Consider the following 13979-nt stretch of genomic DNA (forward strand, 5'->3'; position numbering starts at 1 on the left):
AAAAAAAAAAGACTGTACCCTTTTATGTAATGATGTTTACTTTGAATTTATATTAGTTCACACAAACACTCCATCCATGCTTTTGTTCCGGCCCTCCGGTCCAGTTTAAGAACCCATTGTGGCCCTCGAGTCAAAAAGTTTGCCCACCCCTGTGCTAAGCAAAATAAGCCAGTCGGAAAAAGACAAATATCACATGATCTCACTCATTTGTGGACTATAATGAACAACATAAACTATTGAACAAAAATAGATCCAGAGACAGAGAACCATCAAACAGACTGTCAAACTTCAGAGGGAAGGCAGGGGAGGGTGGGAGGAGGAAGGGTAAGAGATCACCCAAAGGACTTGTATGCATGCAAATAAGCATAACCAATGGTCACAGGCACTAGAGGGGTGAGGGCATGTGCTGGGGGTGGGAGTGGCCGGGAAGAGGTCAATGGGGAAAAAGGAGACACATGTAATACATGTAATACTTTAAACACTAAAGAATTAAAAAATAAAGAGGAGGAAATTGTCTTCTCATCTGTCACAATAAACTTAACATTTCAGAGCCAATAACACTGCTTTAGAGAATAACTGTAACACCTGTACCTATTAAAGGTTCGACAGGTGAGAGCTATAACATTGTGACTGGTATTTTGCCATCTTCCTATTCACCATTTTCATTGCCTGCACAATACTACATTGAAGGCCACCCTGACTTAACCATTTCCTGACTTCCTACTTATGATGAATGCAGCAGTAAATACCTCTGGGCTCACTCTCCTTCATTGCTTCCCCCTGACTACACCACTATTCTGCTGGCACCGCCACCAGCTGCTATCGAAAGATGCAGCGTTCCACCTCGAAGAACCACAGCCCACCTCCCAAGACTTCTAGAAGCAGTGATGATTTCAACAGTTCCTCCACATCTAGATTTTCCATGGAGGTTCTGGCTGCTAGAAGTCATGAAGCAGGTTGGGCATGAGACAGACGATAGCAAACGGAGACCCGGACTGTTCCAAGCCGCCTTTTAGTCCAGGCACAAAGCTGTGTGCATGCACAGAGAGAAAAGGAGATGAAGACAACCACAACTGTTTGGGGCCTGAAATACACTGAAAGTTAAATCACCACTGTCACTTATACAATTGCCACTGGATCATGGCCCAGCCCTGCAAACGTGGACCCTGCGACCCCGACTGCTGGACGCAGAATCCCCAGGATCGCTCTGGACAGCACTTCACCAAGTTACACAAATGAGATTCCAACCTCTCAAATACCATGTTTAGCTTCTTTTGTATGTTTAAGGGTTAAAGTTTATTTTTTAAATTCTGTAATGTTAGCTATAAATGTATAATGAGTAAGGATTAAGAAGACACTTTTAGAAAAAGAATAAGTAAAATTTAAAAATGCCCCCATTGAAAAGATAACCACCACACACAATAGCTACTGGTAAAAACACATGCAAGACTATTTGCTTTCACCTGATTCAATCACAGAATTCTGTAACTGCTAAGACTGGAGTTTCAATAATGGTGAATTGTTGAATATTACCGATGTCTCTATCCAAATACTTAAGACAAATTATCTCGGGCGGTTTCAAATTAAAAGCTTGTAAAATATGTAACCTCTCTCCTAGTTTTTGCAATTAATAGGGTACGTCTGCAATTAGCCTGACTTACTGAACGCAGTGCTGCTGTCATTAAAAGATGTCTGTGCAAGAGCTGCTGTTATTACGGAGGCTCAGGAGACCAATCGCTCCTAGAGGGCAAACAGTGGACTGGTAGGAAACAAGAGCCATAAATCACACTGTCAGGCGCCGAGAGCGGAGGGGAGCACCGGCACATGAAGGCCATTCGCTGCAAGCACAGCATGGCAGCTTCCCAGGCAGGATTTACTGCACCTGTAATTAATTAAAATTTCCTTCAAGCTAAATCTTTAATAAACAAGGATTTGTGCTGACAATGAAGAAAAAAAGCTCCAGCAACGTAATTTTACAATACACCTCACAGAACAAGCATAGCATCTATCATTCCTTGTATCAGGTGAACATACCATCTCTGAAGTTAATAGGAATTACATCACTTTGCGTAATAATCTGTGTACTTGGAATGGGTCTGAAATATTTAGGATGCTGGAGGCATGCACAGAGGCACGTGGCCCTTTTATTTGTTATGGTTTCACTCTCTTCCAGCTTTTTAAAAAGCCAAGTCTTTTTACTCTAATGTTTCAGAAAACAGGACTTTTAAAAGAACACACGGTAACAGTTTTATCAGATGCCTATGCTTTGTGTGGTTTGTCCTTTAATTACACGTTGTAGTTCTCAAAAAGCATTTTAACATTCTATTTCATTGTTTCCATTTGGGGCCAAGTGTCTGGACCCGAGGAAAGAAGGTCTATCCATGAATGACCATGAACATTTTTGATGCATTTATATGGAATCATCAGATATGCCAGAATGTATTTTCTTTCTCAACAACTAAGATAGAGACCTACAATATTCTTTGTTTCTAATAGTAAAAATTCCCGGAGTAAATGTAAGCTTTGCACATCCCATTTCACAGGAAATCAAACTGGGCTCATAGAGGCTAAGTGACTTGCCCAAGATCACAAAGTGATCAAATGATAGATCCAAGATTCAAACCCTGGTCTGATAATTGCAAAAAACTATGCTTTACACCTTTAAGCCATTGTATTTCTCACTCTTAAGCCTCTAAATGCCATGAATTGATCAAAATAAGATAAAACTCTTTGAATTATCTAAAATATTCCACAGAATTACCATATCCTACATAGAAGCATAAGGTGAGACATAAAGTGACAACTGTTTCAGAATATAAGCAAGAAACTTCTTGCTATACATCTTCAAACTGAAAGAAAGGTCCTTAATAATTAAGTAAATGTTTCAACAGAGTGTTAAAGATATTGCCACCCACTGTGAGTTATGGCAGAAGTATCACAAAACTACCTTCTCTTATTATCTTTTCATATATTTTCTTTCCCCAACAAAATGGTTAGCTTTTCAAGGCCAGTTAAAAACTATATATCCATTTTGGGAAGCCCTAACAGCATCAAAAACCTGGAACGTCATGTTCATAATTATACAACAAATAAATACTAATTGACTGACACATTAGGTTTCTCTATAATAGAAAAAAAGGACCACAAAACATGAGAAAGGGAAAATCTTTGACTCCTATTAAATAAGATTTTAACTGACCATTGAAGGAGATTCAAAAGACTAGAAATGAATTTATCTGGTTGGACCATTTGGTTGAATATATTAGTCACACATTTTTTTATTTTTTATTTTTGGCATGGTAGCTGGGTTTTTATTTGCTATCAAAGAGAATATTTACAAAGATAATATAAGAAGGTGATGGAGGTGGGAAGCTAACAGGCTATTTAGAGAAGAAGAAAAATAGATGCACCCCATTTAGAAATCATTTGATCATTTAAATATGTTCTCTAAATGCAAAAATTTCAAAATTTTATATCATACCAACTACAACAAATCATTATGAAAATAAAGATAATCTATTTGAATGGTAAACAGAACAATTCTGGCATGATTACTCTATTTAGTATTTTTAAAGAGAAATTCTCTTCTCTTCCCCATTTTCCCCACCCTGAATGTTCCTATGCCAAAGCACCACTGTGACATTTAGACAGGACAACCAGTGGGCACAGAAAGCTCCCCCTGGAGAAAAGGAGTCTTAGCCAATAAGTATGGAAAGGAGGGCAGACAATAGATGCAGGGTGAGAAGCTGGACCGGCACTGACACAATGTTTGAAATATGATTAAGAAACATAAATTCTATTGCAATTGAACACACCTCTAAACCAATAGGTGTGCATGTGATGCCAAAGATCTGTACATACAAGAATGAAAGAACAGAGCAGAGGGATCAAACACCACTTGGGTGCCTGAATCCAAAAGCCAGAGTTCTGATCTCGGCAGTGTTACTAACAGGCCTGGGTAAGGAATTAACACATTTTGATGTATCATCATCACAAATAACAAAGTGATATTAGCATTCAAAATAAGTGGATTGTGTTTCTAAGTCGTATGGTTTGAAAGAGAACATCATTTTGATCTTTCGCTTGACAGCTTTTATCTTTAGAGATCTGAGATACATTTTTGTTTGTTTGTTTTTTAAAGAAACCTGAAGTGATCTGCTTTCCTACATAATCTCCAGGTTATATATATACTAGAGGCCCGGTGCACGAAATCAAGCACGGGTAGGGTCCCTAGGCCTAGCCTGCGATCAGGGCCATCTTCCACCCACTCACCAGTCCCCCCGTTCACCATCCAGCGATCGGAGCCTGCAGGCCAGAGGGAGGGACCAAGAGGTCTGCCTTCCGCCTGCTTGCCAGCCCCCAGTCCCGCCGCCACCCACCCCGGTTCCCTGTGGTTCCCCATTGGCCATCCAGTGATTGGAGCCTGCGTGATGGGGGAGGGACCGAGAGGTGGTCAATGCACCTCATAGCGACTGATCGATTGGTTGTTCTGTTCGTTACGCCATTATGGTCGCTGGCCTTTTATTATATAGGATATTTTTTAAATATATTTTTTACTGATTTTTACAGAGAGGAAGGGAGAGGGATAGAGAGTTAGAAACATCGAGTAGAAAGAAACATCGATCAACTGCCTTCTGCACACCCCCTACTGGGGATCAAGCCTGCAACCGAGGTACATGCCCTTGATCGGAATTGAACCTGGGACCCTTCAGTCCACAGGCCTACGCTCTATCCACTGAGCCAAACCAGTTAGGGCAGATCTGAGATATTCTGTAACAAAAAAGGAACAGGAGAGTTAAGGGTCAGAATAAAAACACAAGTCTACTGCTTTTCCTTAAAAGTTTAGTAAGGAACTTCAAGTTAAACTCCTTGGTGAACTGTAAAGCACTGAGAAAATTATGAACAATCACTTCGGCATGTGTCTGTGTATGCAAAACAACCTCAGAAGCTAGAATCACTGTAAACAGAAGTGAAATATCTGTCCTTAAGCTTTTGCCCTCTGAACAAGTTAAGGGAGCAAGCCTTACCAAGAAACACTGCCCAATGTCAATGCTACTTCCATTAATGAGTCAATGTATTTCATTTACATGCAGGTAGCTCTTCAGGTTACAATTACAGAAGAAACACAGGTGAGCCGTGATCCAGGTGAAGGTGTGAAATATACACACTTCACTAGCCCAAAGAAAAGCATAAAGATGGACATAGAAAAAAATTGTCTTTTAAAGACAAACATCAACTAATGGATCTTTCCACAGAATTTTGTGAAACAAAACATTAAGAGATGTCAATAGACAATGGAAGTGAAAAAAGGAATAACCAGGCTTATAAGGGTGGTGACAGGATGGTTATAATTTATTTTGACTAGAAAAACAATAGCAACTCTTATTTTTGCCCTGGCGGGTTTGGTTCAGTGGTTAGAGCATCAACCCTCAGACCAAAGGATTGAGGGATCGATTCCCAGTCAAGGAAGCGGTTGCAGGTTTGCCAGCCCTGGTAGGGGTGTGTGTGTGGGAGGCAACCAATAGAGTGTCTCTCTCACATCCATCTTTCTCTCTCTCTCTCTTCCTCCCTTCCACTCTCTCTAGAAATCAATGGAAAAATATCCTCAGGTGAGGATTAAAAAAAAACCACCAAAAAACCCAAAACTATTATTTCCATGCTGCTAAAATATCACCTTTTAAAATCACAGCATTATATTTTAACTCGGTTTGTATTCCATTTATCATTTAAAATTCAAGGCAAAGTTGGTTGGTTTTAACAACAGCTAGTATAAGTAAGACTCCATCTCACCAAACTTGAGCTACCAAACTATGGATAGCACTGATTCACTTCCATCAAAAGTTCTGCTTACTCATGATCACAATAAGTTGGGGATGTAGAAGGGGTATTGGCAAAATTACAGAAACCCTGGGGTCTAGTGGCTCATGTGTGTCTCCCTCAGAAAGGCCAACATTCACCAGCTCTTTCATAGTCCATGAGAGCTCGCTCAAGGGCTCCGACACTCAGGAAAGAAAGAACTCAGAATAAACTGCCACTTCCCGTCAATAAAACAACCTGCGAAACCACAGTGAAAACGTGTAATTATTATTTATTCCGCAAATGCTTATAGGGCACTTGGGATACAAAAATGCGGAACACACAGTCCCTACTCTACGCAACTTACAGTCTAGATGGTGAGACAGATGATAATAAAAAAAGCATAACAGAACACATCTATGCTACCCCTAGGAATACAGATAAACCTTTTAGATAATGTGGTTAAAATTAGGAATAAGTGAGGAAACACACTATCAAAATACAGTGATTATAATTATATGACAATCAAGGATTCAGAGAACAAAAAACTAAAAAGCAACAATGCAAACTGCAAAATTCTCAAAATGGCATATTGTTCTTTTGTTCATTGAAAACATGTTTTAAAAGCATATTAACAAATGGTTTTGCCCATTAAAAATTATGACCTTTAGTACCCACCTTCCTAAAACCGTTAGAAGCCACCAATACTCCCAATCCGCCAGGGGACTGTTCGTGAGCCTGCCTTACGGCCCCTCGTGCTCCCAGGTTGAGCCCTGTCTGTGCCCAGCAGGACAACCAACAGTCTCATCACCACTAGGGGCTGGAATGATAAGCCTTCGTTCACAATTGTTTTTAAAATACACAGCTCAAATTAAATCAGTAGCAGTTTAACTGCATGAAGAGAAACACAGAAACACCCACTTGATATACATGGGTCAAAGAAACAAACATGTAAAATGGAAGGCTTTAAGATGAAACAAACAAAAAGGTGCTGACGTGGGTACTGTTACCTTTCTGTGGGTGTAGGAGCCAGTTTCGTGTAGAACTGCCACTCTGAACGGAGGCCACCATGTGTGAAATTCCTTCACCCACTGATGCATCACTGTCGTAGGGCAGACAATGATTGTCGGACCCAACCCCTCAAACCTGCACCAAAATGTCCAAGAAGAAAATACAACCATAAATGACAGCGCAAGGATGATCAACTGCCAAAAAATAAAAAAAGAAACAAACAAAACTTAACAGTTCAAAAAAGAAAATCCAAAAAACAAAAAAACAAAACAAAAGGAAAATCCTAGCTATGGGATTTGATATTTCCTATAAAGAAAAAGCTGCCAAGGTTAAAACCCAGTCAGTGAAATCCCCACCATCCCATTCATCAATTGGTGAATGCAGGTATTAAGGGAAAACACTAGCTAGCACATTGGAAGATAACATCTATGCCCAGCTGGTGTTGCTCAGTGGTTGAGTGTTGACCTATGAACCAGGAGGTCACGGTTTGATTCCTGGTCAGGGCACATGCCCGGGTTGCAGGCTTGATCCCCAGTGGGGGGTGTGCAGGAGGCAGCCGATCAATGATTCTCTCTCATCATTGATGTCTCTATCTCTCTCCCTCTCCCTTCCTCTCTGAAATCAATAAAAATAATTTTTTTAAGAAAAGATAACATCTAAAGTAAAGGAAAATCAAACAAAAATCATGTCATAAAAATACTTTTCTCTCCTCCTCTATTCCAGATTAATGAAGAGATTATTATCAATGTATCTCAAACTAAGGGAACACAAGAGTGCCTTCCATTTGTTTGACCCTTTATAATTTACCACAAGTTTTCACCCACAAAATTCCAGCCAGCCTCACAGCCCTGGAAATAAGCAGGACAGAAATGCCCAGGGGTTCAGAGCCCAGAAGGCTGACGTGCCAGGGCCACATGGTCACAGGAGATAGGCAACACCTAGAAGTCAGTCTTCTGAGCGCTGCAGCCCGCTCTTCCACATGCTGCTCACTTCCCATGTGATAAACACACGGAGGAGCAGCGTAGTGGCCGTCACTAGTGGTAAGCCCACGGCCATCGAGCGCAAGCGCCTGTTTTAGTGGAAACAACTGAGCACCACGAGCAAGAGCCTTATCAACAGCCCATGTCCACCAGCAATCCCACAGAAGCGTATGTACACGGTGGGGAAAGGGAGCCTATTTTTCCTACTTACTTCCTCTTTGTACTTACACACCCACAAATAAAGAGAGGGTGGACTAAAGCATCCTGTTCTTTAATGTAGCATAGGTCAGTGGGTAGGACTGCCTGCGTCTGAATCCCAGCTCTGGACACACTAATTCTGTGATCTTGGGTACATTACTTAATCTCTCTGAACCTCAGTTTCTCATCTTAAAGTGGGAATAACAGTACTGATCATATGGTTTACATAAAGATTGAATCAGTCAATATCTGTAAAGTGCTTACAGTCAATATTGTACCACACAGTAAATACTATAAGTGCTTGTTAAAGAAGATGGAATATCATGTAACCATTAATATTCTTTCTGAAGAATATTTTAAAATCTGGAAAAATGTTCATAGTAAGCCTTTTAAAAAAAGACTTACACGTAGGTAGCTGATAGATGGGTTGTGACCACTATCCCAGCATGCCTTTCTCCTAGCTCCTCCCTAACAGAACCAGTGCTGTGCAGCATCCGCGCTTCCTTCCCAGAGGCGTCCCTGCTGGGACTCAGCACTGTCTGGCTGTAGTGAAGACGGGAGAAGCAGGAGTCCCGATTCATCTCAGATTGTCAGCACACACCACGCCCCTGGCAATGCTCACTAGTCCACTAAGGGGCCTGGGAACACTGGCTCACCCAGTGATGGTAGTCCCCCCTTATCTGCGGTTTCACCTGCATTTTCAGTCCAAAAATGTTAAATGGAAAAGTCCAGAAATAAGCAATTCTAAAGTTTTAAACTGGTCTGAGTAGCCAGACTGTGATGAAATCTCACATCCAGCTTCAGCCGTGCGTCACCCCTTCGGCCAGTGTACCGGCGCTGTATACACTCCCACCCATTAGTCACTGAGCAGCCATCTGGGCTCTCGGATTGACTGTCGTGGTACCACAGTGCTTGTGTTCAGTCACCCTTATAGCAGCCTGCGCTATGGCACCCTGCCCATGCCACTCACCTCCTTTCCTCCTCAGCTACACACCGTACCATCCCACATCATCACAAGAAAAAGAGGGTGAGAACAGTAAAATAAGACGTTTTGAGAGAGGTCACATTCACACATCTTTATTGTAGTACATGGTTATAACTGTTTGATTTTGTTATTAGTTACTATTGTTCATTGCTTACTGTGCCTAATTTATAAATTAAACTTTACCATAGGTGTGTATGCATAGGTTCGGTGCTACCCCAGGTGTCAGGTATTCACTGGGGATCTTGGAACACACCGTGTGGATGAGGTGCTGCACTTTCTCAGCTGGGGAAGCGTTTCCTCTGTTGGTCTCCTGCTGCACGTGCACAAGGAACTAGCCCAGTGGCCACAGGGCAGCTGGGTACAGTGCAAAATCTTATGACACATGGAGAAATGTGAGCACCTGGGTCCCTGACGACATCCCAGCCTACTGATCGGGCTGTTACTGCCCACTCCTGCAATTTACAAGGGATAGCACATGTACTGGGAGAGTTTAACCTATTTTGAAACCGGGCTTTATTTACTTACACTCAAACTATCCTGATGCACTGTAAACCACAGGTACCTGAGTCTACCCGTCCTGCCCGCCCTACCCTCGTGTGACAATAGAACAGTGTTCCTTCTCTCATCAAAGACCAGCCCCTAGGCCTTGCTATGAGCCCGTGCCCCAACACAGCCGCCCGCCATTGCTGGCTGCTTCCTTCATCTGCAGTCCTGCAGGGAGTCGGGTGCTAGTAAGTGCATAGTGAATATTAAGCAGCTTGGGGGGATCTCTTAACACTAGACTCACGCAGCTCCTGCTACAAGAGGAGCCAACACTGTCCAGACACTGCTGACCTCCATGGCCCTCTCCCTCATTCTGGAGCCGTCTCGGGCACTTTTTAAACTGCCCTTCTTTCCCTCCCCTACCTTTTTCTGCCCGACACAGTGTAGACTACAGTTAGATATACACTGCACATTCCTGCCCCATGCTATCTAATTAATTCCCATTGTTTCAATTACTCCCTCTACACGGATGACGCCAAATCTAGGTCTCCAGCCCAGATCTCCTTCCTGAACTCCAAAGTACCATATGCCTGGATGTCTAATGCTGTATCTCCACTCAGATGTCCCCACGGCATCTTCCCCCCACACCTTGCCCTCCGCATGACGCCTAATCCAACGGAAAGAACTGTCACCTACTCTCCAGGTGCCCAATTTGGAAATCCAGCCCTCATCCCTGGTCAGCCCCTCTTGCTCTCCACCATATCCAACCTATCAAGTTCACGTCACGTCTGGCTCCTCAATCCCTCCACAAGCCACCTGCCTGTGCATCTACATGCTGATGCTCAGTTCTGGCCACTGTCATCTGAACCGGTTACTGTGTGTACTAGCATGATCAGTTCAAAAAAGCAAAATCTGAATGCTTCATCCCTTTGCTTAAAAAAGCCTTTTAACAGTTTAAACACCTAATCTGGCCTATGAAACCACAAGAATCTGAGCTCTGCTCCCCTCATCAGCCTCACCTCTCATGACCCCATCCCAACATCTGCCCTGAGGCTCAGCACTCCACCTGCCCGCACTGTCTTCAGTTCCTACCAAGAGCACAACCTGGGCCTCTCACTCTTTGCCTCTAGCTACCGTCTATTTGTCCTTCAGACCTCAGCTGCTTCGGTAGCTTCTCCCTGTCCTTTCCTCTCCAGAAGGGCTAAGAACCTTTCCACGGTGCAGCACCCTAATGAGACCCGGTACTAACTAATCATTCCTAAGCTCCTTCCTTCAAATCACCTCAATGCCTAAGGCACAGGAAGGAATTAATGAATATTGGCTTTATTAAATAAAAATATTTTTAAGGGTTGGCAGAAAATATATTGAAATAAAAGAGATAATTTCTGAGTTGGGGGAACATGTGTAATTTTTATTTTCTTGCTACAGCTCAATAAATGATACCTGAACTTAAAAAAATTATAAATCAGAGTAAATCAAACAGTGCTTAAAATATTAAAAACAATATTGTGCAAAACTGAAAAATACCTTGTAGCTCTAATAGAAAAACAAGCCATAACCTAAACGAGGCTTACTCTTATACTCCAACGTGACAGAGTCTCCACCTGCTTCCAAACCCTTTCAACCTGCGGCTACCGCCCCTGCCCTGCCCTCTGCTCTGCACAAGGGCTGGGACTACATAAGTCAGAGGCTGCAATCGACTCTGGCACTTCCTGCAGAATTCCCCAAACGTCTCTGCTTCTCACCAAGGCAGGTCCTGGGAGAGCGTGCCTCTGCCCTGGCCCCTTCCAAGACAATACTCTTTCTAAAAGGATTAAATGCACCGGCTTCTATGCTCCAAGGGGAACAAGAGTTATCATCAATATGTACTTAGCAGGAATTAGGAAACAACCATTCAAAATCTGTCTAAAATAGTTGAAAACAAATTCACTTTCAAATAAGCATAAATACACACATACGGGGTTTTATTAGGTTCTACTGCAGTTTTTCTCTTTCAGCAAACTGCTACAATGATGACTCACATTTTGTCATTTAAGGTCAATATTACATTCTGGCTGAACATCTGTGTGAATTATTATGCCCTTCAATTTCTGTCATTCTTCCTTTATTTGAAGACTACGGAGGCTTAGAGGCTGAGTAGACAGCTAGGAGCAATACCAACCTTGTTCCTGAACCAAAGAAGGGGCAATCAAATCCATTAACAGTCACATCTACTACCCTACCCTTTTCCAGCCCTCAACACTGGTGAGATGACCACTAGAAGTGCTTAAATATCCTAGAGCCACATGCGGCTCTTTGGCCCCTTCAGTGTGGCTCTTCCACAAAATACCACGTGCAGGCACGCACGTACAATGCGATTGAAACTTCATGGCCCATGGAAACTTCGTGGCCCATGAGCAGAAGTCGGTATTTTGAGGAAGAGCTGGTATTTTGTGGAAGAGCCACACTGAAGGGGCCAAAGAGCCGCATGTGGCTCACGAGCCATGGTTTGCCGAGTCGCAGTTTGCTGACCACTGTCCTAGAGGATTAGCATCAATTACCAAACTGGCTACAGTTCCTTTCATCCTCGATTATCATTGATTATGACCTCACAAATTTAAGACAAGCCAATAGTGTCAGGGTCAAATATGTCAACCTGCAGGATGGAAATCTGCTACTCACAGCCTAGAACTTACCAGAAATTACAAAGTAAAATATTTACCTTGAAAAGTTTATTAACTTTTTCAAGCCATTTATTTGTAATTAGAAATTTACTCAATGATAGCTAAGACTTTAAAATATTATCTGAAGTTTGAAAGATAATTTCTTTCCTCTCCATCATAAAATTTGGGGTGTGTCTATCATAATATGAACGGCAAAGTGAAAATAAGATAGTATGTGCATTATGAACTGGGAACACAGTGACCAGTATAGATTTTTATTAACCACATGCCATATGTTTCTCCTTCTTAAAAACAAACACACATACACAACACATTAAAATAAACCAACCAAAACATCTTTTGCCACAAAGTTTCTTCTTGCTATCACAGAGACCCACACTATTTTAATGATCATAGGACTCAAAATTACAACACTAAGACCACCTCAAGTTAGGGCCTCAAACTGCACAGCTTGTAGGAGTTCGGGGGAAATGTGCACAGCCAATAAAGCAAGGCCGACTCATAGCACTTGACAACTCAATTTCATTTGAACTTCATTTGACTATTCATCTGACTCATTTCCTTAGGACATGAACACAGAGGAAAACTCTAAATTCATTCTGTTTCAGAGGAGGACATGTTATAATGCTGTTACATACCAGTAGTTTGCTCTGGCACACGGGAGTTGGGGGACCCTCAGTGCACCTCTATTCATACAGAGTCTCGTTGTTCTGATGATATACAACCACATTCTGGGAAGCACTTGTACCAATACTATTTCAGTGAAGATGATCTGGGCTATAGTCCAACACGTCACACGATTTCATTATGGAAAAGAGGATATGCGCACCGATAGCTAATTGATTACAGCTGTTCTATCATTAGCCCTGACTTCACTCCTACAATTGTCACTGCTGGGGAGGCATGTTTTAATTTTTAGATCAAAATTACACTGCAGGGATGACTTTAGGTTTCCTAGGCCCAGAGGATGAGGTTCCATACAGGTTTCATGATAATAGGGAAGGGAAGGAGGAAAAGACATGGGAAATAAGAAAATCCCAGAAATCATTTAAGGAAAGAAAGACAGTCCTAGAAAATATCTGGGGCAGCTTAGGGCATTCTAGTTATCAAAACAACAACAACAACAAAAACCCAAGTGGAGTTATAGAGCCAAGCCCACCTAAGAGCTATTTAGAACAGAGAAAGCATTTTACAAATCTAAACTAATGACAGTCTTAGAAAAGAAAACATTAAGTTCAACTCTGCCTTTTCCCTGGGCTGGAATGTCTTCACTTAATTTCAGGCAAAATGTAACAGAATTCTAATATATGAAGAAAAACCTCTTCTTCCTTGTAATAACGACAAAATATTTAGTATTTTAAAATCACCAAGTGATTTTCCCTTTCCCGCATTTACATAAATATTTCCAAAACTTTAAATACTCCGCATGAGAAGTGTTGACCTGGTAAATTAATAAGAGAGTAAGGGATAAAAACAAAGCACTATGAAGATAGAAAGCTCTTCACTCAGTAGCCTATGGTTTGTATTTGGCTCTCTGCTATACACTGTCTGTGAAGAATTGGAGGACAGCACAACACAGGGACTTTCTGCAGTTGTGACTTCAGACACACTGATATGATTTTAAAGGTGTCTCCAAATCATATCTAGAGCATGCCCGAGGTTTCTACCACATAACCATCCGGTAAATAGCTTGCTTTTACTCCTTAGATAAGCCTATTGGAATCTAAAAAGCTCTCAGTATTATGCTAAGTGAAATAAGCCCGTCAGAGAAAGACAAGTATCACATGATCTCACTCATATGTGGAATCTAATGAACAAAATAAACTGATGAACATAATAGTTCCAGAGACACAGAAGCAAAGA

General features: G+C 41.8%; 1 protein-coding gene across 1 annotated transcript in view; it reads right to left on the minus strand.

Annotated features, from left to right (window-relative positions):
* ERCC6 (excision repair cross-complementation group 6) overlaps positions 1-13979 on the minus strand; it is an 82176-nt gene that overhangs the window by 26160 nt on the left and 42037 nt on the right. The window contains exon 8 of the mRNA XM_005853199.2: positions 6807-6942. Within this exon, the coding sequence (XP_005853261.1) occupies positions 6807-6942 (136 nt within the window). The remainder of the gene's footprint in view (positions 1-6806; positions 6943-13979) is intronic.

Source organism: Myotis brandtii, unplaced genomic scaffold, assembly GCF_000412655.1.
Source record: "Myotis brandtii unplaced genomic scaffold, ASM41265v1 scaffold1003, whole genome shotgun sequence".
Taxonomy (NCBI): Eukaryota; Metazoa; Chordata; class Mammalia; order Chiroptera; family Vespertilionidae; genus Myotis; species Myotis brandtii.